Below are 24,843 nucleotides of genomic sequence, written 5' to 3' on the forward strand. Positions count from 1 at the left end.
AGAGATGCTCGGGTCGAGCAGGCTGCTTCATGCGCGTTCACGCTCAGACATAGCCCGTAGCATTTGCTATCCGTAGCTTTAGCAGCAGAGAGAGAGGCAGTGCCACTTTGTTGCCTATAGTGACAAAGCTAGCTACATTTCTGAGGACCCTTAGCTACTTTCTGTGGAACTTTCTTCTAGATATTTCCTGCAAATTAGCATGCGCGCCTCTTGTACGAGCCTACTATTGAAGCTGCCATTACGCTTTTGGCCTGAGGGGGCAATCGCGAGCATAAAAATTCAAAACTCCACAAAGTCCCTTTAATGAGAGTCAGCTGGTGAAAATAATGTGCATATAAATCAGATTGCATGTAGGCACACACAATTAAACAAATCTCCCACATTTATAACGAATCTAAGTATATGACTGTAGGTTTTTTTTTCTCCTTTCACGTCATGGTGGCTCCCTAGCGCCCCCCCTTCTGACGAGCCACATTGTGTCTTGGTAACTCTTTTTATTCCCTTTAGGTGAACTTCCTCCACTCCTTGGACAGCCTCTACCACCCGTCCCACCTGCTGGCTTCACAGCAGCAGTTTCTCCATCCATCCCACCATTCTGGAGAGCTGAGTGGACACACTTTGCCCAATCCACACCGGAACTCAGGTGGCATTCCCCTCTGCTCTGACAATGTCAAATTTGAGTTGAAATTTCTGGACTAGCAACAATCTCAGAAATTATAGTTTTTATTTTAGGGGAATAAGCCTCAAACAGAAATGATGTAATATTGTTAAGAAGCCGTGGATTTTGATGCAGCAAAGTTCGGATTGTCTGAGCAGGAAGCCAAAAATGAAAGCTTAACAGACATTCATTTAGGTCTTGTCAGCGAGTAGAGTTGGGCAGGTGTGTTGGTGAATGTCTGAGCATCACTGATGCACTGACAGCTGATTCAGCATCCAAATACTAGAGACCCAACACACACACACACATGCACACACACACAGCCATCCTCAAAAAATATTAAACAAGACTAGCCCGTTGTTGCTTAGAACCGACTAGTTTAACAATGTGAAACGCCAAGGATAGAACATTCATCCTGTGTTTGCAGGTGAGAGCAGCAGAAAAACAAGAGGGGATTTTCACGGCGAAGGCAAAAAATCACACAATGACAAAACTCAATGAAAGTTATCGCATCATTCTTGTTGTAACAAAGCTTGTTTGCAGAAAAATTGCACAAACTGGCAAATAAGAAATCTAAAAATTACTTTTCAGAAAATAAATTTGTAAAATGTGTTATTTTAACTTATATCCTGTTCTTTTTTCCCCCAATTTTTTTCTGCTTCTGTGTTTTAGAATTGCCATTTTCAGATAATAAAATGTTTTATTCTGAAACAAGAAACTGAAAAAAATAATTAAGGTGAGGAAAACAAGCTCTTTGAAAAGGACTACGAAACAGTCAGCCGAACAGAAAAATGCTCAGATTTTATCAGATTTAATATACGTAACCCATTGAAACATCACGTGTGGTCTGATGAAAACAAAAACACAAGCACATGCTACATCTCCATAAAGTAGGGCTATCAGATAATCCTTATTTTTTATTTATCTAGAAAAGCAACTTAATGCTAACCAGTGCTGAACAAAACATGGCCTTATTCAATAAAACCTACATGAGCAAAGACCAAAACAGAACAGTCACAATTAAGTCGCAATCCAAACAGGATGTAATAAATGCAGGAATGACTGTTTCCAGGTCTTATCTAAAAAAAAGGCTTCATTAGACAAACATCAAAGACAGCTGATGACATCACCCCATTTACATGGCCATCAAAACTAAATCCGTTATGAATCTAACCCTAAGGCTGACTGACCACTTAACTAGTCTGATAGAGAGTTGGTTCACCAAAATCAACAGTGGATACATGAGTGCAGCAAATTTAAGGAAGTTATTTACCGTCTAAGCCCTTAATGTCTCTCAAACAGTCAAGAACCTTTTCAATTAAGTGATCCTCGTATTTGTAAATGGTAAGTAAAGTTGACAATCATCAGCATAACAATGGAAAGAAATTCCAAATGTCTACAATACGTATGTCACCTAAAGACAGAATATAAAAAGCGAACAACAGAGGCTCTAGAATCGATCCCTGCGGGCCTCCCCATAGACGTGTAGTCCTGGATGAGAATGAGGCCAGCCCCACACACACACACTGGTTTAGGATATCATCTAAACCAGGGGTGTCAAACTCAAACTCACACGGGGCCGAAATGAAACTCTGGGACGGAGTCGAGGGCCAAACTTAATATTTTTTGAAAAAGTGACGGCAAATTTGCACATTTTCTTTATCAACATATATGCAATTTTGAACCTTTAAATTTGGAAACAAACTTATTTCTGCATTAACACTGAATGTGGAATAACCAAATTACACACGAGCAAGTCAGTTTTAAATAAAAGGCATCAGTGGTATTCATTACTTGTGGTATAATCAGCATTTTTAAAATCTATTCAGGATTTATGTTTTCTTGTTGTTTATTCGTTTTTCTTATTTTTTATTTTCCTTTTTCTCCTGTAATACGTGTCATCGCTGCTGTGACGTCTAGCTTTCCCCACTGAGGAACAATAAAGGGATTTTCTATTCTATTCATCTATCTGCAGCCTTTCCACTTCCTGTTTACTGTAGGTTAAATCTTTTCTCACGGGCCAACAACAAAATAAAAATGTAATTTTATCTTAAATGAAAATGCAACATCTCACCTGTTAACTTTCATGTTTTGGAGCAGAAAAAGAGCATAAAACCAACAAATTTAAAGCTCAGTTTATTCCACTGGTTTACTGTGATGCTCACCTGTTCCAGCCAGATACCTGCATCATGGGGTTGACCTGAGCTGAGGAGGAGACTCCTGTTGTTTTGTTCATCTTCATCATAATAATGACAACATTAGATGACAACAGGTGCTCACATAGGTTTGTGCTGATGAACATGTCTGAGCAGCTTGACCACGTTGTTGTGTGTCGGGGAGGAAACACGACCAGTCGTGCTGGTTTGAGCGTGTCGCTGTTCGCTGGAGTTATATCAGTTCTGTCTGGACGTTAGTTTGAAAACTTTCTCTTTAAGCCGTGAACACATTACTGAGCGGCTAGAAACTCCATTTCTGGGCTTCAACGTCAGAAAACAGCTGAGTGAACTCGGCGCTGAGTGAGAGGAGTGTAGTTTGTCCGAGACAGCGGAGCTGCAGACACCCAACTACCCCTGACCTGACTGCCTCGGGCTGGAAAAAACACAAAGGAGGGGGCGCGTCGCCTCCTTGCTGACGCCACAAAGCATCATGGGAGTTGAAGTCTTTGCGGTAAAATCGGCCAGCGGGCCAGTTTTAATATATTTTTGATATTTATCTCGCGGGCCACATAAAAATGCTCCGCGGGCCGCATCTGGCCCGCGGGCCTTTACTCTGACATATGTGATCTAAACCAATACAGAATGATATTTTATAATCTTCTACTGTTTGGGTCAACAAATCTTCAACATTTATGCAAAAAGAAAAAATAAATCTATAAATCACCTTAATAATTAGGAATCTGAAGAGTGAAATTGACAAAAATAGAAGTCTTCCTGTTTGTATTTTTATGTCTCTAAAGCCAATGTTAATTTGTTTCTGTTGACATCTTGACAAAAGGACTCTGTGGGTTTTACCAGCATAAATTAGACAAGTATTGGATTTTTAAGTAGCTATTTAGTCCAACAATGAAAGTGGCTGAGTAAATGCAGCAACCTTTGTTTATTGTTATGAAGATTTGATTTGACCGTTTCAGTAAAGTGGCACATTGAGGCGTTTTTAATATGCTTTTGAGAACAGTGGAGCTGCATCAGGTTTTAGATCAACTCAGATGTTTGTTTCTGCTCATTTTGGTAGTTTCGTGTGATTAAATGAAAACATTTTTATTGAAACTGTTCCTTTGAACGTGGTCTGTGCTTTTTTTACAGTGGTTCCAGGAGCAGCCACCGTCATCATCATGGTGTGTGTGGGTTTCCTGGTTGTCATGGTAATCCTAGGTGTCTTCCGAATTCGTTCCATCCATCGCCGAGGCGACAGTGCAAGGGGAGGGGCAAAGGAAGGAAGCAGCCAATGGGATGACTCAGCACTCACCATCATCGTCAACCCAATGGAGGTAGCACCACTGCTTTTCATTGGGAATAAAATCATAATAAATGAATAAAAAATTATTTATTGACATGTAGTTTCATCAGCGTGTGCTCCCACAGACCTACGAATCTCCTATGGGCATCTCTGCCGACACGGAGGGGGAGGGGGAGGAAGACGAGGAGGCAGCAGAGTCGCCCGACGATGCGAGCGACGACCAGCGAATCATCATCAAGAAGGAGGGCAAAGATGGAAACGCCCGTCGCTACTGAGCCACATGTATCTCTGCACGAGTTCTCATGGAAACCACAAGATCAGCGCTCCTCACACACACACACACACACACACACACACACACACACACACACACACACACACACAAACACACACACACTTTTAACATCAACTGCTGACACCACATGTATAAGGAATGTATGCTTACAAACACAACGCACAATCACTGTAACACTCAACGCCATATGTGACCTATAGCCAACAACCGGCTGTCGTTCTCCACCTAAATGTTCAATGGCACAATGTAAACAGTCAATGTAATTAAATCGCCTAACTAAGCCCCACCAAAATTATATGTGGTCGAAATCACAACACGGTGTCTGTGAAGTGCAAGGCTGGTTGAAAGGGACTGTTTTGTTTAAATAACTGATTGTATTCTTCCTTTCTTAATGAAAAAAGTCAAATCTTCAAACCTGAAGTACGGTTTCTGGGCAAAGACGGAATCCTTGATGTTCACATGTTTGAACTTGTTTAATGAACTGACTCAAAAGGTCTTTGCACAAGCCCTTTTCTCCCTATTTCTATCATCTCCTGAAATATCTCTTCTCCACCACATTGTGAAGGCAATGCGCTCACCTATTGTGTTTATAAAACCTCAAATCAGATCTCCTCACATGCTTTTTTATAGCAAGATTGGTCTCCTACATCCATTCTTTGCTGTATTTTGTTTACCCCCCCCCCCCAACAACATCGGAGCACGCACCAACCTCAGACCTCAACCTTCATACAGGCGCTACTTCTGCAACACTCCATAAATACAAAAGCCTTCAAAAAAACATGAAATACTTTCTAATTCAACTTGTTTTCAGCTTCAAACTGGAGTCTTTGCAAAGTTCCAGCTCGTGCATTAGGATGACAAAAGCAGCGCCTGACCTCTGACCCCCTGCCTGCCCATCCATGTCGCCCTCTGCACCATTTCTCTCACTGTACACTCCTCAACTGAATGTCACACGCAAACACACAAGAACACAGCATCTACATCGCCACCTTAGTTGTTTCCAGAATGTCCGCTCAGCTTGGGCAGTTTTGATTGTAATGAATTTTCTGTACATACAAAATATTGTTATATCTATTATTATTATTATTATTTTGTGTTCACTCTTTCTCTTTCCAGCACATTTTAAGAGGGAGGCAAATTGTGATTTTCTTTCTTTTTTCCATTTAAGGAATCACCTTTCCAGCATCAGAAAATACTATAATGATAATAATGATAATAAGAATACTATTAATATTAGTAGTGATAAGGATGATCATCTCCGGCTTGATGAGTGTCTCTTTAGTTGTGTGTAATATTGTTGTAATTTAAGCATATGTTCATATAAATGAAAAGTAAAAAGGAGGGCACATTGTTGTGATGCTTCAATACGTCTCACTCATTCATGCATTAGACTGCAGGGTCATTTTTCTTTCTTCCCATTTAAAGATAAAATGCTTTTTATTATTATCATTATTCCAAATCTTATTCAAATGTCATTTTCAGTCCTCTGAATGTACAACTGTGTGCTTCTCCTCACCTTTCCCTCCTTCCACCTTCCTGCCCCCCCCCCCCCCCCACACCTCTCCCTCCGTGTCTCTTGCTGTCTGTCTGTGTAGCCTATTAATGTGCAGTGCGAAGGCTGTCAGTACATAAAGCCTGTTGTTTTTGAGTGTGACGTTAAGAAGGATTAAACATTGCATTGAATAATAACTTATATTATTACTATGTTCAGACTTTATCTGTAATAATTATAAAATGCCAACATGGATTATGCTAAGTAATTAACTGTGGGAAAACGTTACAAAATTCATAATAAAAACACTATATGACATCTCCATGAGATGGTTTCTTTATTAATGTGGTGGTTCTGCATACTGGAGGGCATTTTTATCAAGAAATCTCATTTTTGAAAACAAATAAGTAAAATTCACTTTAAAATAGATTAATTTTGCTGTTCGAAAGCTTCTCAATTATGTATCCGTCACGTATAATTTTCTTAATTGTAATTATTGATTGAAATATTTCCTACTTAATAGAAAAATTACATTTTCCTCAAACCAATCAGGTAGGTAATTAGGCTTTACTTACAAATACATCTACCTACACAATATATTACCAATGATTTTCTCAAAGTAAGTAGAACTTCACGTAACCCCGTCCCGTGTCGAGTCTACATATTTTGATTCAGGATTCTTCCGAGTTTGGAAAACTCCAAATCTCGCGAGAATTCATCTTACAGCGCAAGTTCAGTTCAGGTTTGCTTTTAGCACCCCCTAGTGTCAGGTTAGTGAAACCAAAAGTGAAACTTCTTTTCTTGCTGTGCGTCCGTCTTAATCTAACTGCTGAAATGTCTCAAATTTCTACAAGAGCGGCTCATCACCAAATCTAACAAATTAGATGTGTTTTAATCTAAAACATGCAGGAAACGTGCTGGAAGCAGACTCCAGCGCCAGGTATTTCAGCTCCACTATAAGTCCAACAGGGAGCAGCCCGCCACTCTGACAATGCAAGTGCGGCATTCTTGCCACAGAGGGCAGTGAGGAACTGAGTAACATTTCATTAACCCTGTAAAGGTTCATTTTAGCCCATACTGGCTCAAGAAAATGATTTAAAAAATATGAAAAAGTTATGGCTTTAATGGGGAAACAAAGATTTGTGATGTTGTTTCAATGCAAATGTATTAAATATTGAATTATTTTGCACCAATCAGGGCTTTCCAAATAAATTCCACCTTGATACAGTAAATGGTACCTTTAAAATAATTAAATTGTTCAAACAATTTAGTGTCCCCAACTAGAGAAAGCAACTGAAAACTTTCTGCTTTGTATTTCTACACATTTACAACAACAATATTTTTTATTTAAAGGTACAGTAAGTAATCATTTTACAGTGAAATAATCAAAAAATAATCTAACGGCTCAATCATGCTGGAGGAAGGTTACATTGAAACAGATTTCTTTCTCAACAGAGTGGGGGGTTGTCCGTTTTTATCCTTTCGAGGCTGGCGCCAGTCAATGCAACATTTGTAATTTGACACCAGCCAGCAAAAAGCTCCAGAAGTGTGTCAGCAAGCAACAGGAGCGACCCAGGAACTATTTCTTGACCCCTAAGAAGCAAAGACATCCTTGTGTTTTACTCTAATATCGTGTGAGGAAGGCTAGATGCTAACATTGAGCTAACAGTGCTAACCATGAATTAGAAAAACATAGCTGGCTCTACAAAAATCTCAATCTACTTTTTCAACTCAATATTAGATGAAAATGTAGGATACGTATCCACTTATGAACACAATGTGTATGACTCGTCTTCGCTTATCATCTAGAATCTTCTGGAGATCCCTAACTGGTAACAGCCATGAAACAGAGTGGGAGAGGGTCACTTGTGTGTTTTGAAAATGGGCTGCAATACCCAAATTTGAACACAAGATGTCATCCATCCATCATCTGAACCCGCTTGTCCATGCAGGGTCACATGGACTGGTGCCTATCTCCAGTAGTCAATGGGCAAATGGGCAGAGTACAGCCTGGACAGGTTGCCAGTCCATTGCAAGGCAACACAAAAGCACACAGAACAAACAACCATGCACACACACTCAAAAAAACCTGGTTTAGATCCCAATGATTTCAATAACCTCCGTCCCATTTCCCATCTTCCCTTCATTTCCAAAGTCCTTGAGAAAACTGTTGCATCTCAGCTCCATTCCCATCTCACCCGCAATAACCTTTATGAACAGTTTCAGTCTGGCTTCCGTCCCCACCACAGCACAGAAACAGCTCTCATCAAGATCACTAATGACCTACTCATTGCTGCTGATTCTGGTTTAATCTCTATTCTTATTCTCCTCGATCTGAGTGCGGCCTTTGACACCATTTCTCATCCCATCCTCCTCAATAGACTCTCTTCCTTAGGCATCACTCACACCCCCCTCAGCTGGTTTCAATCTTACCTTACTGGCCGCACTCAGTTCATCCAGTTAAAATCCTTTACCTCAGAACCCTCCCCAGTCAAGTCAGGTGTGCCCCAGGGCTCTGTCCTGGGGCCCCTCCTCTTCATAGTATATCTCCTCCCTATCGGCAAAATCTTCCGCAAATTCAATATCCAGTTTCACTGCTTTGCAGATGACACCCAGCTCTACATTTCCAGTAAGCCCAACTCAACTCTCCCACCATCCTCCCTTACACTCTGCCTCTCTGAAATCAAATCATGGTTCACCTCTAATTTCCTCAAACTCAACGGCAATAAAACTGAACTTCTTCTTGTTGGCACTAACTCCACCCTCTCAACATCTGACAGCTTTTCTTTAACTATTGACAGCGCCACAGTCTCCCCCTCACCTCACGTCAAGAGTCTGGGTGTCATTCTCGACAGCTCACTTTCTTTTCAGGCTCACATTAATAACTTAATTCGGTCAGCATACTTCCATCTACGTTCCATAAACCGTCTCCGTCCCTCACTGACCCCTCACACTGCCGCCATTCTCGTCCACAGCCTCGTCACCTCCTGTATCGACTATTGCAATTCACTTCTTTATGGTCTTCCTAAACAAACTCCTTCATAAACTGCAACTGGTCCAGAATTCAGCAGCCCGTATTATCACCAGAACCCCTTCCTTTCACCACATCACGCCGGTTCTCCAGCAGCTTCACTGGCTCCCAGTTAAATTCAGGTCCATCTTCAAAATTCTCCTCCATACCTTCAAAGCTATCCACAACCTCTCTCCTCCATATATCTCAGACCTTATAAGTATTCACACCCCGTCCCGTTCACTCAGATCTTCTTCTTCCATCCATCTTGCGGTTCCTTCTGCCCGTCTCGCTACCATGGGGAGCAGAGCTTTCAGCCGCTCTGCTCCTCGACTCTGGAACTCACTTCCCCCAGACATCAGGAACGTTGACAGTTTTACCCTTTTCAAAACAAAACTCAAAACACACATGTTTAAATCTGCCTACAACCTCTGATTTTATTGAAATGTTTCTCTCTGTTTTTTCTTCTTTGGGTTTTATTATTGTTTTATTGTATTTTATTACGTGTTTTGTGTAAAGTGACCTTGGGTGTCCTGAAAGGTGCTTTTAAATAAAATGTATTATTATTATTATTATTACTCACACCTAAGAACAATTTAGACAGACCAATTAACCAAGAGAACCCATGTGTGCACAGGAAGAACACGCAAACTATTTGAGGCCAGGATGTGAACCCAAGACCTTGTAGCTGCAAGGCAATGGTGGTAGCCACTGCACCATTTGTCATTCTTACATATTGGACCTTTAATAATAATAATAATGGTGTTTTCATTCAAAAATCCACAGATATTTTGCATTTTTTAATAATATGAGCGTATTTTCCAGTTTAGTGCATGCTTCTGTTAGATTTAGGAGCTAGAATTTGTTAAATCAGGCTGTTGAACTGCAGGTTTCTTGTTTACAAAAGTATGAATGAGCAAAATTATTATTACCTAATGAGAACTTTGACGGTTGTTCTTTTTTGTATACAGAGCTCAGTATCTCTTTTATTTGTCCAGAACAACCAAAAATGTGAACTCATCTGACCACAGAACATATCCACTGTTTTTTTGTCCATCTGAGATGAGTTAGTGTCCCAAGACCTCATCATTGTTTCTACACAGTGTTGATTTATTGCTTCCTCTTTGCACAGCAATTTTACATTCCTGGATGTAGTCATGGCTTTTGTGCAGTGGTAATGGTTTTCCAAGGGGCCCCCAAGAACACTTGGCTGATCTGATCACTGTAACATGAAGAGTCTTCGTGCTCAAAAGCCTGAGGACTTGAAAACCGTAAATACCTGAATGATGGTTTGCAGGTTTGACCTTTATACTTTGAGACTTTCCCAAACTATCCTTTTCCCCAAATGTTGAAAGACTTGGGTTCTTTGGTCAGCTGCACTGAGGATCTTTATTTTTTTCCACCTGGATATTTCTGACTCCACCCAAGCTGCAAAGACAACCTGTGAGGCTTTTCTTTATATTGGCTGACTAATTAGTCAGTAAATTATTAGTTAAACTAAAAACACAAGATAGGTTTTCCTAAAATAAAAGACTCCACAGAAGGGAACATCTCTTGCTTTTGTTGGACTTTAGTCTCTTGCACATATTTTTACGTAAACGTACGTGCTCTTTTGCCTTTAGAAGCCCGACTTCCACGTTCGTAAATATTTGAAGAATACAACTACGTAGAGTACGTAGAATTACGAGCCTCTTGCAGCTCGGTGAAAGGTTTTGTGGGTCATGGAGGAGGAAGGTAAATAGAAAAGAGGCGCTACTACGAACACACAGCGGAGGCTGTGAGGCGGTGCTGGAGGATTTGTTCTGACCCAGCTTTAGCCCAGAAAGGATCCGGCGAGGACGGAAAACAGAGCGGCGCGGAGCGACTGTTCGGCTACAGCAGGAGGAGCTGTCGGCGGTGAGATGAACATCACGCTACCCCGTAAACACACTCCTCCTCCGGGTGGAGACCTGTGCACTGGCCCTGGGTTGCTAGCTTGCCAACTAACACTTAGCACATCTATTTTAAAAGCTAAATTGTTGCTAATTGTTTTCATCTTCTTTTTAATGTGCTGTTTATTGAGCCCACACGAGGCTACAAGAGATAACAAAGCTAATGTTGTTGCTGGGTCTTTAGCTAGTTAGCGCGTGGGCCATTAGATATCTGAACGCTGACTGACAGGTGTGCACAATTCAAAAACATCTTTTTTATGATTTCAGTTTTTTTCCACAAAAGTGGGCCATCTGTATTAAAACTACAGCATGTCTCTTGAGTAGATGTGTTGTGTACAAACATGTGTCACAGTGGCCTATCAGTGATAATGTCTGTATTAATATCTTTGTCTAAGCCTCTTACTTTGACCCTAATCATAATGCAGCAGCTGTGTGATTCAGTAGGAAAACTCACGTCCACATTCTGCATGAGAGCAGCGACTCCGTCCACCTGCATGGACGGGGTTGTGTAATGCTGTACTTGGTGGTTTAGATACAAAATAAGAGCTGAGTGGAATTAAAAATCTGTTCCACGCATTTCATTATGGAAATTGTTTCACATCCCTCCAGGGAGAGTTGGAGATTTTGAGTAGGCTAAATGTACCCTTTTGTCAGCTGTTCATTCTTGGGCATGGAGATCAGTGATCAGCAGTAGTTCTATTGTTTGTATATATGTTTAAATTGTGCTGTTACTCTTATTTTGGCAGATCAGGTGAGTGACACAAATGATTTACTTATACCAAATAATTCCTATAAAATAACTGTAATCTGTTATTTTTATTTTGCAAATATTGTTGCCCTTTCCTCTCATCGACAATGTTGCTGCTAAAATGAGCCGAACTTACTGGAAGCACGGAGCAGATGATATTTGTGTGCCTCCTAGGCCATTGCTTTCTCATTAGTAACGGTTCGAAAAAGCCAGGAAGTGATGTAAAAAATGACAGATGGGAGTTTAAACTCGTCGATGCAACGTGAAGCCACTTGTGCAGCTTCCAGGTTTCTCTTTTCTGACCCATTCACTGTAAAATCAAAGCAAAAATTATTTGAGTTGTCCTTCGGACGTTTAAAAACAAATCTGCAGTAAAAATAAACCTCCTTTTCATTGTGCTTTGTTCAGAACGTGTCTGTTAAGGTACCACTTGGGGATTTACTATGCGTAGGTACAGAAGCATCTGCAGTCCAGACAACCTAGCCAGCTGCTGTGGAAAATATGTTTTTGATTCACACTGGCCAATGATTTAGTTCAAGCTTGTTTAAAATATTTGAAAGAAATCTGCTTAAGCAGATAAGAGGACGAAAGCGTCACCAAGCATTTGTAACGGTGTTAGATCTCCTGTTATTATTAACCAGCTGTGCTGCACTAACAGCAATGGGGGTGTTACTGTTATATTGAGAAGGTTTAAAACAAACGCAGCAGTAGAAGATTTCCTTCTGTTCGTAGTCCTAGGTGGTGTGGTTGGCTTTGCCTCATCCTTGTGTTGCCATGGCGATGCGGGAGTTGGTGGAGGCGGAATGTGGGGGGGCCAATCCCCTCATGAAGTTGACCAGTCACATGACCAAAGAAGAAGGAGCATGGCGGCACCGCTTGACACCCACAGTGAGTTGTGTTTCTTTTTTTTTATTTTATTTTAATTTTTTTTTGTTTAGCTGCATCATTTATTTATTTATTTGAACTTTTTTCAGATTCCCCCCACACCCATTGAAATTGCAACAGAGGAAGAGGTCGGTGATGTTTTTCGTCAGGCATTAGAATATTATTCTTACCACGTTTCTGATTTCTGGATGTAATCTCTCAAATAGCCACTTTTAGCCTTTTTTTGTGTTTTTATGTTTTAGTTGGTAAATGAATTCCTTCAGGCGCCTCCGCGACCCCCACACACGTTTGACATGGGTCAGTTGTTGGAAGAAATGCAGCAAATTGATCAGCAGAGCTACAGACAAGCTCCACAGAGAGGTATTTCATGTGTATAATCTTTTATCTTATCTGCTTTATGTCCCAGTTTTAAGAAGTTCCCGTGTGTTAATAATGCAAAAACAGTTTTAAGAAGCATTTCCTGGTCTTAGCTCCAGATGTAGCAGCACTGGCCCTCTCGGGTGACTGGGCGGCCGAGTTCCTCTCGGGTCCCGACTCTGCTGCCACACAGGGGCTGAATGCTCTCGGCGAGGCGGCAGATGCTGATTGGACCAAAGAATTTATCGCTGAGGCTGCAGGTAATTTGAGTCTGTGTTTCACTCCGTGCACTCGTTCTCTCTGTTTTATAATGAGATCCGTGACAAATCTGTCTTTTTTTGCTCACTGTTTTTCCTTCTCCTGCTGCAGATCCTGGACGCTGGGCAGAAGAGTATCTGGAGCAGTCTGAGGAGAAACTGTGGCTGGGGGACCTTGGAGACAAGGAGACTGAATGGTGAGAGCAGAGCTTGAATCGCTTTATGAGTGTCGGTAAAGCCTGAGCGCAGGAAAGACACTTGTGGGGGAGTAAAAGCAGAGAGGAGCACGGGACAAAACAAAAGATGGCCGATCTGAATGCAGAACTAAACCTTGAGAATGTTGTTGACGTCGTGTTAAGCGGATGTGTCGGGATAGATTTTAATTTCTCCTTAACTTTTTCTCTCTTCTACTTTTTTTGTAATTATACTGAGCTTATTGTGAGAAAAGCTCTCACTGAAGCATTTGATCAGAACGAATGCTCATGTAATGATTATCGGCCTTGGACTTCTCTTCACTGGCAACTATTTCAAAGTGCTGCTTTCAGCCTGAAATCATTTATTCCAGCCTGCAGAACCACGAGTAAACAGAGCTCTTACTGCAGCGTGATGGTGGTATTTTTGATCTGACAGGACAAAGGAGTATCAGGCTGAGGATGAGCTGAGACAAACGGCCAATGAGCTTGTCTCAAAGGTCGACGACCCCAAACTGCAAAACACCGAGGTGAGCAGCGTTTCTTCCACCCGTCGGGGATCCTCTTTATGCTGCACATCATTCGTTTTTACACATCTGTCACCATAATCTTCCTCTTCTGTAACATTTTCAGAGTAGATTTGTTTTTGTGAGACTGTTGTTTTGGTGTCGCAATCAATGAGCTGCTAATTTGCGAGACCTGACGGGTTAGTAATGGTAAATATTTTTTTGTTGTTGTGTAGTTCCTGCGATTCATTAGGCAGATTGGCGAGGGCAGTGTGACAGTGGAGAGCAGAACAGACAAACAGCTGACAGATAAAGTTCAGGCCGAGGAGGCTCAGAACTGGGCCTCCAACCTCAACCAGGTATGAGTCACAGCCCACTGAGGAGGGGGTGGTTTCAACTGGGAACACGTTAGAGTTCGGGTAGCGAATTGGCTCTTTTTTTTTTTTTTTTGCACAGCAAAGGCTCTGTCTCGTGACTCATCCCCTCAGTATCTGTACAAATTTTCCACAAATGTAACCAAATGAAGCCACGTTCTCCCTGTAATATGAATCTCAAGCCTGTAGAGAAGATGTGTTCTGCAAAGAGGACGGCTTCTCCTCGTGTGAGGGTAGCTCTTTGTTCCTGTGTCGACTCCGGCCACGGCTTTCTCAGAGCTGCAGCGAAATTTCCGAAATTCTGGTGCCAGATTTTATTTTTCAGCTAAGCGTGGAAGACCGTATCTGCCAAGAAACAAAGAAATACTAAATAAACAACAAACAGTAACTAGTTTATTGAAAAAGAAAACATAGAAGCTTGCCAAACTGGAAAAGAATAAAGGAGAATTGAAATGGCAAGTGGCATAAATGAAGATCAGGAGCTTTCCTTTACTTCAGCTTTTAAAAATTTAGAAGTTGACTTTAAAATATCAACTTTACATTTATTGTTCAGGATATTTGGTCTAGTAATTAAAACAAAACTTACAAGTAGTTTTTCTCCATCTTTAAAGTAACACAGAGCAGGTTCCTGCTCCTCCCCCTACTGGCTGAAAGTGGAATTACAATTGTCGTAAACAACCCTGCTGCAGCCTGCTGTAGCTAGCGCTAACAACGAGCTAACACTAACACGAGACAACTAATACTAAAATAAACCATGAAGTAAAAAGATTCACACTGTTGGACAAAAATATTACTTACAAGTCCCGTAGCAACAAGGCCAGGTCACCATCAGTCCGTGGCTTTTGTAGCCTCCTTCAGCTCCCTCAAATTTGTGTAGGCCACGCCGATGTTCACTCTGGTTTTAGCTCTTTGCTTCACCTCCAAAGACATTCCTCTCTTACTTTTACTTCCAGGCTCCGCCATGACACCAGCCTTCTTGTGCTTTTTATTTGACGATCTGCATTCTGAAAATGCTAACCGCTAGCATTACAGCTAACAGCCATAAAACAGGTTAAGACCACCCTCTACAGGGCACCTACCCGCTCCACAAAATGATCAAGCGTGGTTTTTGGCCAGCAGAGGGCTGCAGAGTGGTGTCAAAGATTAAACTGATCAAGTTTCTAACTCAATAATCACTGAGATCAATATTAAAGCTCCAGCTTAAAGAATCTATCTGTTGTTACTTTAACCCTTCAAAGTGTAAAAGGCCGAAACGCCCATCAGTTTCTTGCTCCAACACACCTGATTCATTGGATCAATCACCTGTTCACCAGGCTCTGCAAAGGCCTGTTAATCACCTGCTCATTGAATACAGGTGTGTTGAAGCAGGGAAACTACTAAAACATCCAGGATACCGGCCATCCAGGACCAGGATTAGGCACCCCTGAATGCTCTTTTTTTTTTCTTTCTTGCAGACTTTTATAATTTACTTCTTTTAATTTGTTTATTTAGAATTTAAAAGTGTTTACTGTTTTCCCCTTAGCGCTATCGCATTGGTCCATCATGGCTTTATGTTGCATTTGAAATGGTTTAAGCCCAAATTCTCTGTCCTAATTTGTTGCTTTTATTCCTTTATTTAATGCTCTCTTTTTCGTCCTTTTCTTGGTGAAAATGGGTTTAGACTCTTAATCCTGCTTTGCTTGGACTGTTTATATTCTTTCATATCCTTTGACTTTGACACATACTGTTCCCATTTTTGACCAGCCTTCAAACTCTTGGCTTGGCATTCCCTCAACAACAAAAAACTGCTTTCATTTCTTACGATTGTGTTTAAAACGATGCTTATTCCACCCACCCTTCCAAAACCAAACCTCCCCACCAACTGCTTCCTTCCCCTCAAAAACGATGTCCCCGCTTGTCACCGCCACCCCTCCTCGCCTCCCATCGTAGTTCCTGACGGAGACGGGGGGAGGGAGTCTTCCCTTGGAACCTCCAGAGACGAATCACCAGATTGACAAAGTTAAAGCTAAACAAGCAGAGCAATGGGCCAAAGTCGTCAGGCAGGTAGGCCCTTTGGGGTCGTGGCAGCAGAAGGTGTTTATTTTTTGTGTTAGAAGTTAATTTTTGTCTATTTTATTCCTACGTGAACATTTGAGATGCAAGTAGCGTCTGATGCTGCTAGAAGTAGAATTAGGAAGAAGTAAAAGCGGGTTGTAGCAAATTACCTAGTCTCTGCTTTCATCGCTGCTTCCTTTATGTTCTGGCTTCATCTCGCCTGTTTTTAAACGTCCCCATCCTTCGTTCTCGTAGGAGTTGGCGTGGCCAGTGAGAACAGACTCGTAGCAACCGTTGTCATTTCTCTTCAGGTTTCAGAGGAGTCGGCGGAAGCCTGGGTGGACGAGTTCGCTGCATCTGGGCCAGATTTTCAACAAGCTAAAGCGGCGGTGGAGGTAAATGTGAGAAAACCTCTAACCCAAATGTGGGGTATAGGGTCGTCACGGTGTGAAAATTTAACCTCACGGTTATTGTGACCAAAATTATCACGGTTTTCGGTATTATCGCGGTATTTTTTTAAACGTGTTAAATTTTCAGACCACTAAATAAACCCTGCTGTATGTCAGGAAAAGATTGTCCGCAGTTTGTGTCTAAATTTTGTAGGGCTGCAGCTATCGAATATTTTTGTAATCGAGTACTCTAATAAATTACTCTTTTGCGTTTTGTAAACCCTTGTATCAAATAGCATGTTATAAAATATGAAAGACCTCTTGAAATGAGCAAGCAATTGCCAGTTATTCTTCAAGTTTTATTCAAATTTAGTTTTCAAAACTTCAGCACTTCAACTTTACGTCACAGTAAACAAATTCAAGCGGCTGCAGCCCAAACAGAACCAGAACCGCTCACGGCGCATGCGCAAACATGGCTCGCCAGCTGTTTCCCTATTAACACACGTCCGTTTTAATTTCTACACTTTTTTTCTCACACTAACAAGGATTGTCGAAAGCATGTTTACCGTGGTTATGTCAAATTATACTGATCACAAAACATTTATTTACTTCCTTTCGTTTTCCTCCGCCGCTCATAAATACCGGTGTCCTCCTGCAGCAATCCTGAGGGAAAACAGACATCAATAACAACACAGTGAAAAGTCCGACGTGTTGTAAAAACTGTTATTTTTAGCACATTTTAAGTCCAACGTGTCCCTCCACCGTGTCCTGGGTCTTCCTTTAGGTCTCCTCCCGGTTGGACGTGCCCGGAAAACCTCACCAGGGAGGCGTCCAGGCGGCATCCCGACCAGATGCCCGAGCCACCTCAACTGGCTCCTCTCGATGTGGAGGAGCAGCGGGTCTACTCCGAGCCCTTCCTGAATGACTGAGCTTCTCACCCTATCTCTAAGGGAGAGCCCAGCCACTCTTCAGAGAAAACTCATTTTGGCCGCTTGTATCCGCGATCTCGTTCTTTCGGTCACTACCCAAAGCTCATGACCATAGGTGAGGGTAGGAACGTAGATCGACCGGTAAATCGAGAGCTTCGCCTTCTGACTCAGCTCTCTCTTCACCACGACAGATCGGTACAACGCCCGCATCACTGCAGATGCAGCACCAATCCGCCTATCGATCTCACGCTCCAGTTTTCCCTCACTCGTGAACAAGACCCCGAGATACTTAAACTCCTCCACTTGGGGCTGTAGTGTAATGGTTTATGGTCTCACTCTGTGGGTGAAAGTTCTGCGCGCCCCAGCTTTGACCCAGCCGGGCCAAGTACAACCTTTGGCACAGAAAACCCATATTTCCTCACGTTACAGGGCAGAACCTCATCCCTGATGATAAACGTATTATTATTATTAAAGGTCAAACCTGTCTGTGATACAGAAGGATGTAATGAGGGGTAAAGTGATATTTGTATCTTTCATTTTGTCAGAGTGATGTGGACTTCTGGGAAAAGCTGCAGCAGGAGTGGGAGGAGATGGCCAAGAGAGACGCAGAGAGCCATCCCTGGCTGTCTGACTATGATCAGCTGCTCAGCTCATCTTACGACAAGGTAGCTGATCAGAGCAGTCGGGTTTGTGATGTTAGATGTTCTGACCTTGCTAATCTCCTCTTCTTCCGTGTGTCTCCTGTAGGGGTATCAGTTTGAAGAGGACAACCCCTGCTTGTCCCATCCAGACCCCTTCTCAGAAGGATTGAAGAGGTTGGAGGCGGGGGACATCCCTGGAGCGGTCCGATTCTTTGAAAGCGCCGTACAGAAGGAACCAGAAAACCAGCTGGTGGGACTTCCACGCTCTCGTGTTTTGCTGGTGTATTTTCTCTCGTCCTAAGCCTGATTCATGCTTCTCCGTCAGCTCCAACAGGGAGAGACGCGCACGCACGGACGGAGACATTTTGCTCTCATACTTCTCCGTCTCCTGGAGTGTTGCAGAGCAATTCCCCGCCAGGACAACAGAGGGCGTAGCGCTGTTCTGTGGTATCCTGTCATGTATCGGTCCAAGATACAGTGATCCCTCGTTCATCGCGGTAGATGCGTTCCAGACCTGGCCGCGATAGGTGAAAATCCGCAAAGTAGGGACACCATATTTACAGTATTTATTTAACAGGAGAGGGAGCGCAGCTGATCCTCATCAGCCTGATCAGCGGGACGGCTTTAAAAGGAGGGCCGTTATCCAGATACGACGCCGGATGATTAACTACTGCCTGACTCGCTTCTCCTCTGGATTCGCTCCCGTCTTGGAGACTTCTGGATACTCACCGGTTCGCTGCCTGGATACCAACTCCGCTCTGCCGTCCCGCTCTCCACCGTGCTCACGCTCCCTCTCCGTTTCCTCGTCCTCCTCATCCGTTTACCCTGCCACCTGGAAATCTACAATTCGCCTCTGGATATCACCCTGAACTTCCGCATTTTGCCGCTTCCTGGTTTACCCTCCGCTGGATCACCAGTGCGCCCTCAGTTCTCCTCATCATTAAAGAAATAAAATTATTGTTTATCTTTTACCTCGACTCGAGTCTGATTCTGTATGTCTTGGGTTAGACACTTACCCCAAAACATGACAGAAAAATACCGCAAATCGGCGAATTTCCCTTGAATAAGGCTCCAAAGAAAAAATCCACGAAGTCGTGAATCCGCGATAAACGAATCGCGAAGTAGCGAGTGATCACTGTATTGTGTTTATATTGGGTTTTTTTTTGTATATAAGAGACTTTTTAACGTGGACAAAATAGTCTCTCATCCTCCTCCACCTCTTCATGCACTCGCCAACTCTAAACCCACGTTTCCTGTCATTTCTGCCCACAAATAAAACGCTTGCTGTGCATCTTTTCACTCCTCCAGTCACGGGGAATTGAACGTTCATATTTTTAGAGTTTTTTTCATGAGGTATTCTTCAAGCTTCTCCGTGTCTGCCGCTAGTTATCCTCGGCTCTCTTTATGTTTTTGAGGGCGCGATGGCGGCGCTGTAGACGACAGCGGCGCCCTGACCAATCACAAGCTTGCGTTCTCCTTCTTGACGGACGGATGTTAAGAAAAGAGAGCTCGACTCCGTACGTCCTTGCGGGGCTCTCCAGCAGGCCCGCAAGGACGTATAATGGCGTTGCGTCTCCGCACTGACGCAGAAGCATGACTCAGGCTTTAGTGTAGAAATATGAATTCATTTTGTTTCCACTGAATTGCAGGCTTGGCAATATCTGGGAACCTGTCAGGCAGAAAATGAGCAAGAATTTGCTGCAATCAGCGCCCTCCGCAGGTCAGAATCAATCATTACAAAAAGCCATTCAGCTGTTTTATGATGTTTGTAGGAGGCAAAAGTGATTGATTGATTAATGAGATTGCTAGAGAAATTGTTTACTCTTCCATATAAGTGCACTGCAGCCTTCCAGTTTAGCATTTTGTGTCTGTAGTCGTCGTATTTTTCAGTTTTGTTTCTTCCTGTAAATTCTGATAAAGAACAGCTTAAGGGTTGTTGGTAAAAAAAATAAAATAAAAAAAAAGCTAAATGTTGCAGGTGCTTGACGGATCCTGTCTCCTTCTCATTAGGTGTATAGATCTGAAGAAGGACAACCTGACTGCCCTGATGGCGTTGGCTGTCAGTTTTACTAACGAATCGCTGCACAGGCAGGCCTGTGAGACCCTACGCGATTGGCTGAAGCACAACCCAAAATACCGATCTGTGTGGGAGCAGCACGAGCGGGAACGCCAAAAGGAGACTGCCACAGACGGCGAGAAAGCGAAGGAGAGGTTTGGGTCGTTGTTGCCAGAGTGAGTTTGATGCTCAGAGATTTTAAATGCAGAAAGATTCAGACGAAGGCCCTGGTGATACGAAACGACTCTTTCTGCTTGGTGCAGGTCTTTGTTCAATGATGTCCAGAACCTGTTCCTGCGTGCAGCCAACTCCGACCCGACCCAGGTTGACCCCCAGCTGCAGTGTGGTCTGGGAGTCCTCTTCAACCTGAGCGGAGAGTACGACAAGGCCGTGGACTGCTTCAGTGCTGCTCTGTCTGTCACTCCGCAGGTTTGTGCAAAAGAGGAAAGTATTTTCACCGCAGTACCAACATCTGCTTCTATTTGTTTTCCACTGATTTCCCTCTTTCCTATTCACTCTCTCTCTCAACATTTTTTCTTTTAAATCCCAATTGCCTATTTTTGCTCATTCGAAATATATTTTTAAACATTTTCTAAATGCTTTTTTATATTTTAACTTTTTTTTTTTTGTTTTTGTGAAGCGCCTCGTGATTTTTATCTTGAGAGGCGCTATAGAAATGATATATTTTTCTTCTTCTTCTTCTTGTCCTCTGATTTAAAAAGGACTACCTGCTGTGGAACAAGTTGGGCGCCACCCTCGCCAACGGGAGCCGCTCAGAAGAAGCAGTGGCCGCCTACAGGAGAGCTCTGGAACTGCAGCCAGGTTTTGTTCGCAGTCGCTACAACTTGGGAATTAGCTGCGTGAACTTAGGTGCACACAGGTGAGGAAGCGGATTGTTTTGGGATATAAATGATTCATTTAAATCTGTAATTGTTGAAATAACAGCTTAAACTGGCTGTTTTTTTTTTTGTTTCTGCATTCTATACCGAAGATGGAATTATTAAAAAGAAATATTTTTAAGAAGTTTCAGCGACAAAAACAGTCATAAATTATTAACAGGACGTATTAAATGGTATAAAATGTGGCGTCACTTTTCTAAAAAAAAAAAAAAAAGATTTACACATTTATAAGTTGCTGATTTTTAAAAACTCCTTGTATTTACAGTGGTGTGAAAAACATTTTGCCCCCTTCCTGATTTCTTATTCTTTTGCATGTTTGTCACACAAAATGTTTCTGATCATCAAACACATTTAACCGTTAATCAAAGATAACACAAGTAAACACAAAATGCAGTTTTGAAATGACGGTTTTTATGATTTAGGGAGAGAACAAAATCCAAACCTACATTGCCCTGTGTGAAAAAGTAATTGCCCCCCTTGTTAAAAAATAACCCAACTGTAGTGTTTCACACCTGAGTTCAATTTCTGTAGCCACCCCCAAGCCTGATTACTGCCACACCTGTTTCAATCAAGAAATCACTTAAATATGAGCTGCCTGAGACAGAGAAGTAGACCAAAAGCACCTCAAAAGCTAGACATCATGCCACGATCCAAAGAAATTCAAGAACAGATGAGAACAAAAGTAATTTAGAACTATCAGTCTGGTAAAGGTTATAAAGCCATTTCTAAAGCTTTGGGACTCCAGCGAACCACAGTGAGAGCCATTATCCACAAATGGCACCAACATGGAAGTTGTTCCACATTTTTTCGTGTTCAAAAGTCTCTGAAATGCATTGAAACGATGTAAACACAATAGTAAATACACTATCGTGGAATGGATACGCGACTGTGGTGGTGGCAGGATACTTCAGAATAGCGCTACGCCCTCTTGTCCTGGTGGGGAATTGTTTTTGCAACAGTCCCCAGGAGAAGTCTGCAAGCAAAGAGTTTCTGTGACTGCATGTACGTCTCTCCATCACAGAGCTAACATAGAAGTATAAATTAGGCTTTAGGGTCAGCGCTTTCTCAAAAAAAAAACCTGTAGTGTCCTGTAGGTGTCTTGTGCCCCCTGGTGGAGGATCTGCAGATGGCACATACCAATTAAAATATTTTAATGCCATTATTTTGTTATGTCGTCACATAACATAATAAAACTGATTATTTTTGTCATATTAGCATTGTCCAATAATAGTTCTGAAATAATTTTTTTAACATTTCAGGCTTTAAATAGCAGGATTTTTAAAGTGGTACTTAACTGAAAAACTGTTTTTTTAATTATAATCAGTCACTCTGAGTTTTTCATGCAGGCTGAACATGAAAATAGTCTCCTGCACCTACTTCCTGCATTAGTTTCCTGTAGAAAATAGATGGTGAAACTCTAGGATTAGAAAATCCTGACAGATCTACATCACACTGTCACTTAAAATTCACAAACTCACCCATCTTGACTCACAACAGGGAAGGCGGTTGGACTAGCGTACAGGAAACAGAACGTCTCATCTAGTAGGAGCTAATTGTTAGCATTAGCAACTCCACCACAAAGCATAAGTCCTCCAGGGTTGTGTTATTTGCAGAGATAAAACGTCAACGTTGCAGAGCAAACCAAGTCAGTGGTAGAATTGTGTTGCCGTTAGCCAATCAGAGGCAAGATGTCCAAATATTAGGAAATAAGATTTAAAATCTTGCCGTGTTCAGCTCACCTCTGACCAGGCTCGCTTCTAGTTCCTGATACAAGCGCACAGGTGTTTGTTTCCACAGATTACGACTTACAAGGCGTTCATTCTTCCTAGAAATTACTGCAAAGGTATTCCAAATATGAGTAAAGTACCACTTTAATGTTGTTTAATCTTGCGTTCTGCAATGTGTGCCATGGTATGCTGAACTAAACAAATATTCTTGTTTTTGTTTTATAAAAACTTATATTTTGTTGTCAAAGGTGGAATTTTACTGCTTTATAGTTCTACCCTGTTTGCATCAAGCGTTTATATTTATATTAAACTGGTCTGATCACTAATAGGATGCAGCTTATTTGAATAATTGCCGTTTTTTGTTAACCTACAAGGTTCAGATGTGAATGTGGGCCACATGATAGTTTGATTTTCACCAACATAGTCCAGAAAAAAATGTTACATTTCATCAGTTGAAGATAAAATTATCATTTAATTTACTTGTAGTAATCCTAATTGGGGGCTGCACAGTGACGCAGTGGTTAGAGCTGTTGCCTTGCAGCGAGAAGGTCCTGGGATCGCTTCCCGGCCTGGGATCTTTCTGCATGGAGTTTGCATGTTCTCCCTGTGCATGCGTGGGTTCTCTCCGGGTACTCCGGCTTCCTCCCACAGTCCAAAAACATGACTGTTAGGTTGATTGGTCTGTCTAAATTGTCCTTAGGTGTGAGTGTGTGTGTGTTGTCCTGTGATGGACTGGCTCTCTGTCCAGGGTGTACCCTGCCTGATTGCCCGTTGACCGCTGGAGATAGGCACCAGCCCCCCCCCCGTGACCTTGCATGGACAAAGCGGGTTCAGAAAATGGATGGATGGATAATCCTAATTGTCTGCATGCGTCAAAGTATTGCAACTGTAATTTTAACAGAAATAAAACTGTTTTTCCATAGAGAGGCAGTGGAGCACTTCCTCGAAGCTCTGTCCCTCCAGCGGCAGGCTGCAGGTGATGGAGCGAAAGCTGCAAGAGGGCCTGGTGGTGCAGCAGCCACGGTGATGTCTGACAACATCTGGTCCACCCTGCGCATGGCTCTAAGCATGATGGGAGAGAGCTCTTTGTACGCCGCAGCTGATCAGCGAGACTTGGACACACTGCTGGCTCATTTCAGCCAGAGGGAGGTGGAAGGTGGAGCTGAATGAGGGCCGGCCAGGAGAGAGTCGATTGAGTGTGAATGTGCTCTGCACGGACGTAGATGTTTGGGAGACTGAAATGTGTTGACAGAGGAAGACACTGTGATATCAGACATGAGAGGTCATTTCCATCATGTGGTTCTGAGTGTTTAAGTTAATACGGAGCAGATAATGCAGTATTAGTCTCCACCAGGAGACCAGAACTAGCCGTAAACGTGACGGCATTCACATTTCCCTCTTTCCTGGTCCGGAGGACTGGATGGATGTCACTCGGGTACTTGAAGTTTGCTTTGAGAAGGGAGGAAAACAAGAAAAGGCATGTAAATTCTTTCTGTCTACAATAGCCATCGATGTTACGTCAGTTTGTGTTAACACTCAGTACTCTCTCTGGATTTTATTTTAATAAAGATACAGCATTTCTGCTGATTTTCACCCTGAAGTGCTCTGAAGAGAAACGGCTTGTGCAGCTGCAGAGTGTAAACAAATCAAATGTGCTGCAGTTCTGTTTTTATAAACTTTATTTAATTGTTTATCTGCCAGAACAGTGACCTGACGCCCAGCAGGACTGTCACTGAGTGTTGGGATTACTTGGGACTCATTAATCGGAGGGTAAAAATCTTAAATCATTTAGTTGAGGATGATTTTGTGGGCTCCTATTTGTGTCTCTTTTTCGTATTGCTCTTGTAAAATAAAGATTAGCTTTGTTTTAAATTAGTTATACACCAATTTGTGTATTGTTGCATAATTGATGCACTACAGTTGTTTTCAGGAAACCTATACCCTGACTGCAATGTTTAAGATGATTTTCAGCAATAAAGCTTTGATTCCAGACTTGTTATCGACATTG

The 24,843-nt window shown here is 42.2% G+C and overlaps 2 protein-coding genes across 5 annotated transcripts in view; both read left to right on the forward strand.

Annotated features, from left to right (window-relative positions):
- clstn3 (calsyntenin 3) overlaps positions 1 to 4,511 on the forward strand; it is a 31,587-nt gene extending 27,076 nt beyond the window's left edge. Inside the window, exons 17-19 of one of the 2 annotated variants that reach the window (XM_015950238.3) lie at positions 508 to 643; positions 3,961 to 4,145; positions 4,225 to 4,511. In XM_015950238.3, the coding sequence (XP_015805724.3) occupies positions 508 to 643; positions 3,961 to 4,145; positions 4,225 to 4,389 (486 nt within the window). In that variant the 3' untranslated portion in view covers positions 4,390 to 4,511. The remainder of the gene's footprint in view (positions 1 to 507; positions 644 to 3,960; positions 4,146 to 4,224) is intronic. The other variant, XM_015950237.3, reaches the window with a different exon arrangement.
- Positions 4,512 to 10,602: 6,091 nt separating this feature from the next.
- pex5 (peroxisomal biogenesis factor 5) lies at positions 10,603 to 24,827 on the forward strand. 3 transcript variants are annotated; one of them, XM_054741054.2, is made up of 17 exons: positions 10,603 to 10,807; positions 12,323 to 12,478; positions 12,565 to 12,603; positions 12,718 to 12,835; positions 12,946 to 13,092; positions 13,202 to 13,286; positions 13,720 to 13,810; positions 14,023 to 14,145; positions 16,090 to 16,203; positions 16,506 to 16,589; positions 18,058 to 18,177; positions 18,260 to 18,403; positions 19,803 to 19,873; positions 20,164 to 20,385; positions 20,473 to 20,638; positions 20,932 to 21,089; positions 23,759 to 24,827. In XM_054741054.2, the coding sequence occupies exons 2-17, from the start codon at positions 12,365 to 12,367 to the stop codon at positions 24,003 to 24,005; spliced, it is 2,043 nt and encodes a 680-aa protein (XP_054597029.1). In that variant the 5' UTR covers positions 10,603 to 10,807; positions 12,323 to 12,364; the 3' UTR covers positions 24,006 to 24,827. The 3 variants fall into 3 exon arrangements, with proteins under 3 accessions (XP_054597029.1, XP_015805725.1, XP_015805726.1); XM_015950239.3 differs by lacking the exon at positions 16,090 to 16,203; XM_015950240.3 differs by lacking the exons at positions 14,023 to 14,145; positions 16,090 to 16,203.
- The last annotated feature ends 16 nt before the right edge of the window (positions 24,828 to 24,843 follow it).

The sequence above is a fragment of the Nothobranchius furzeri genome, chromosome 5, assembly GCF_043380555.1.
Source record: "Nothobranchius furzeri strain GRZ-AD chromosome 5, NfurGRZ-RIMD1, whole genome shotgun sequence".
Classification (NCBI taxonomy): domain Eukaryota; kingdom Metazoa; phylum Chordata; class Actinopteri; order Cyprinodontiformes; family Nothobranchiidae; genus Nothobranchius; species Nothobranchius furzeri.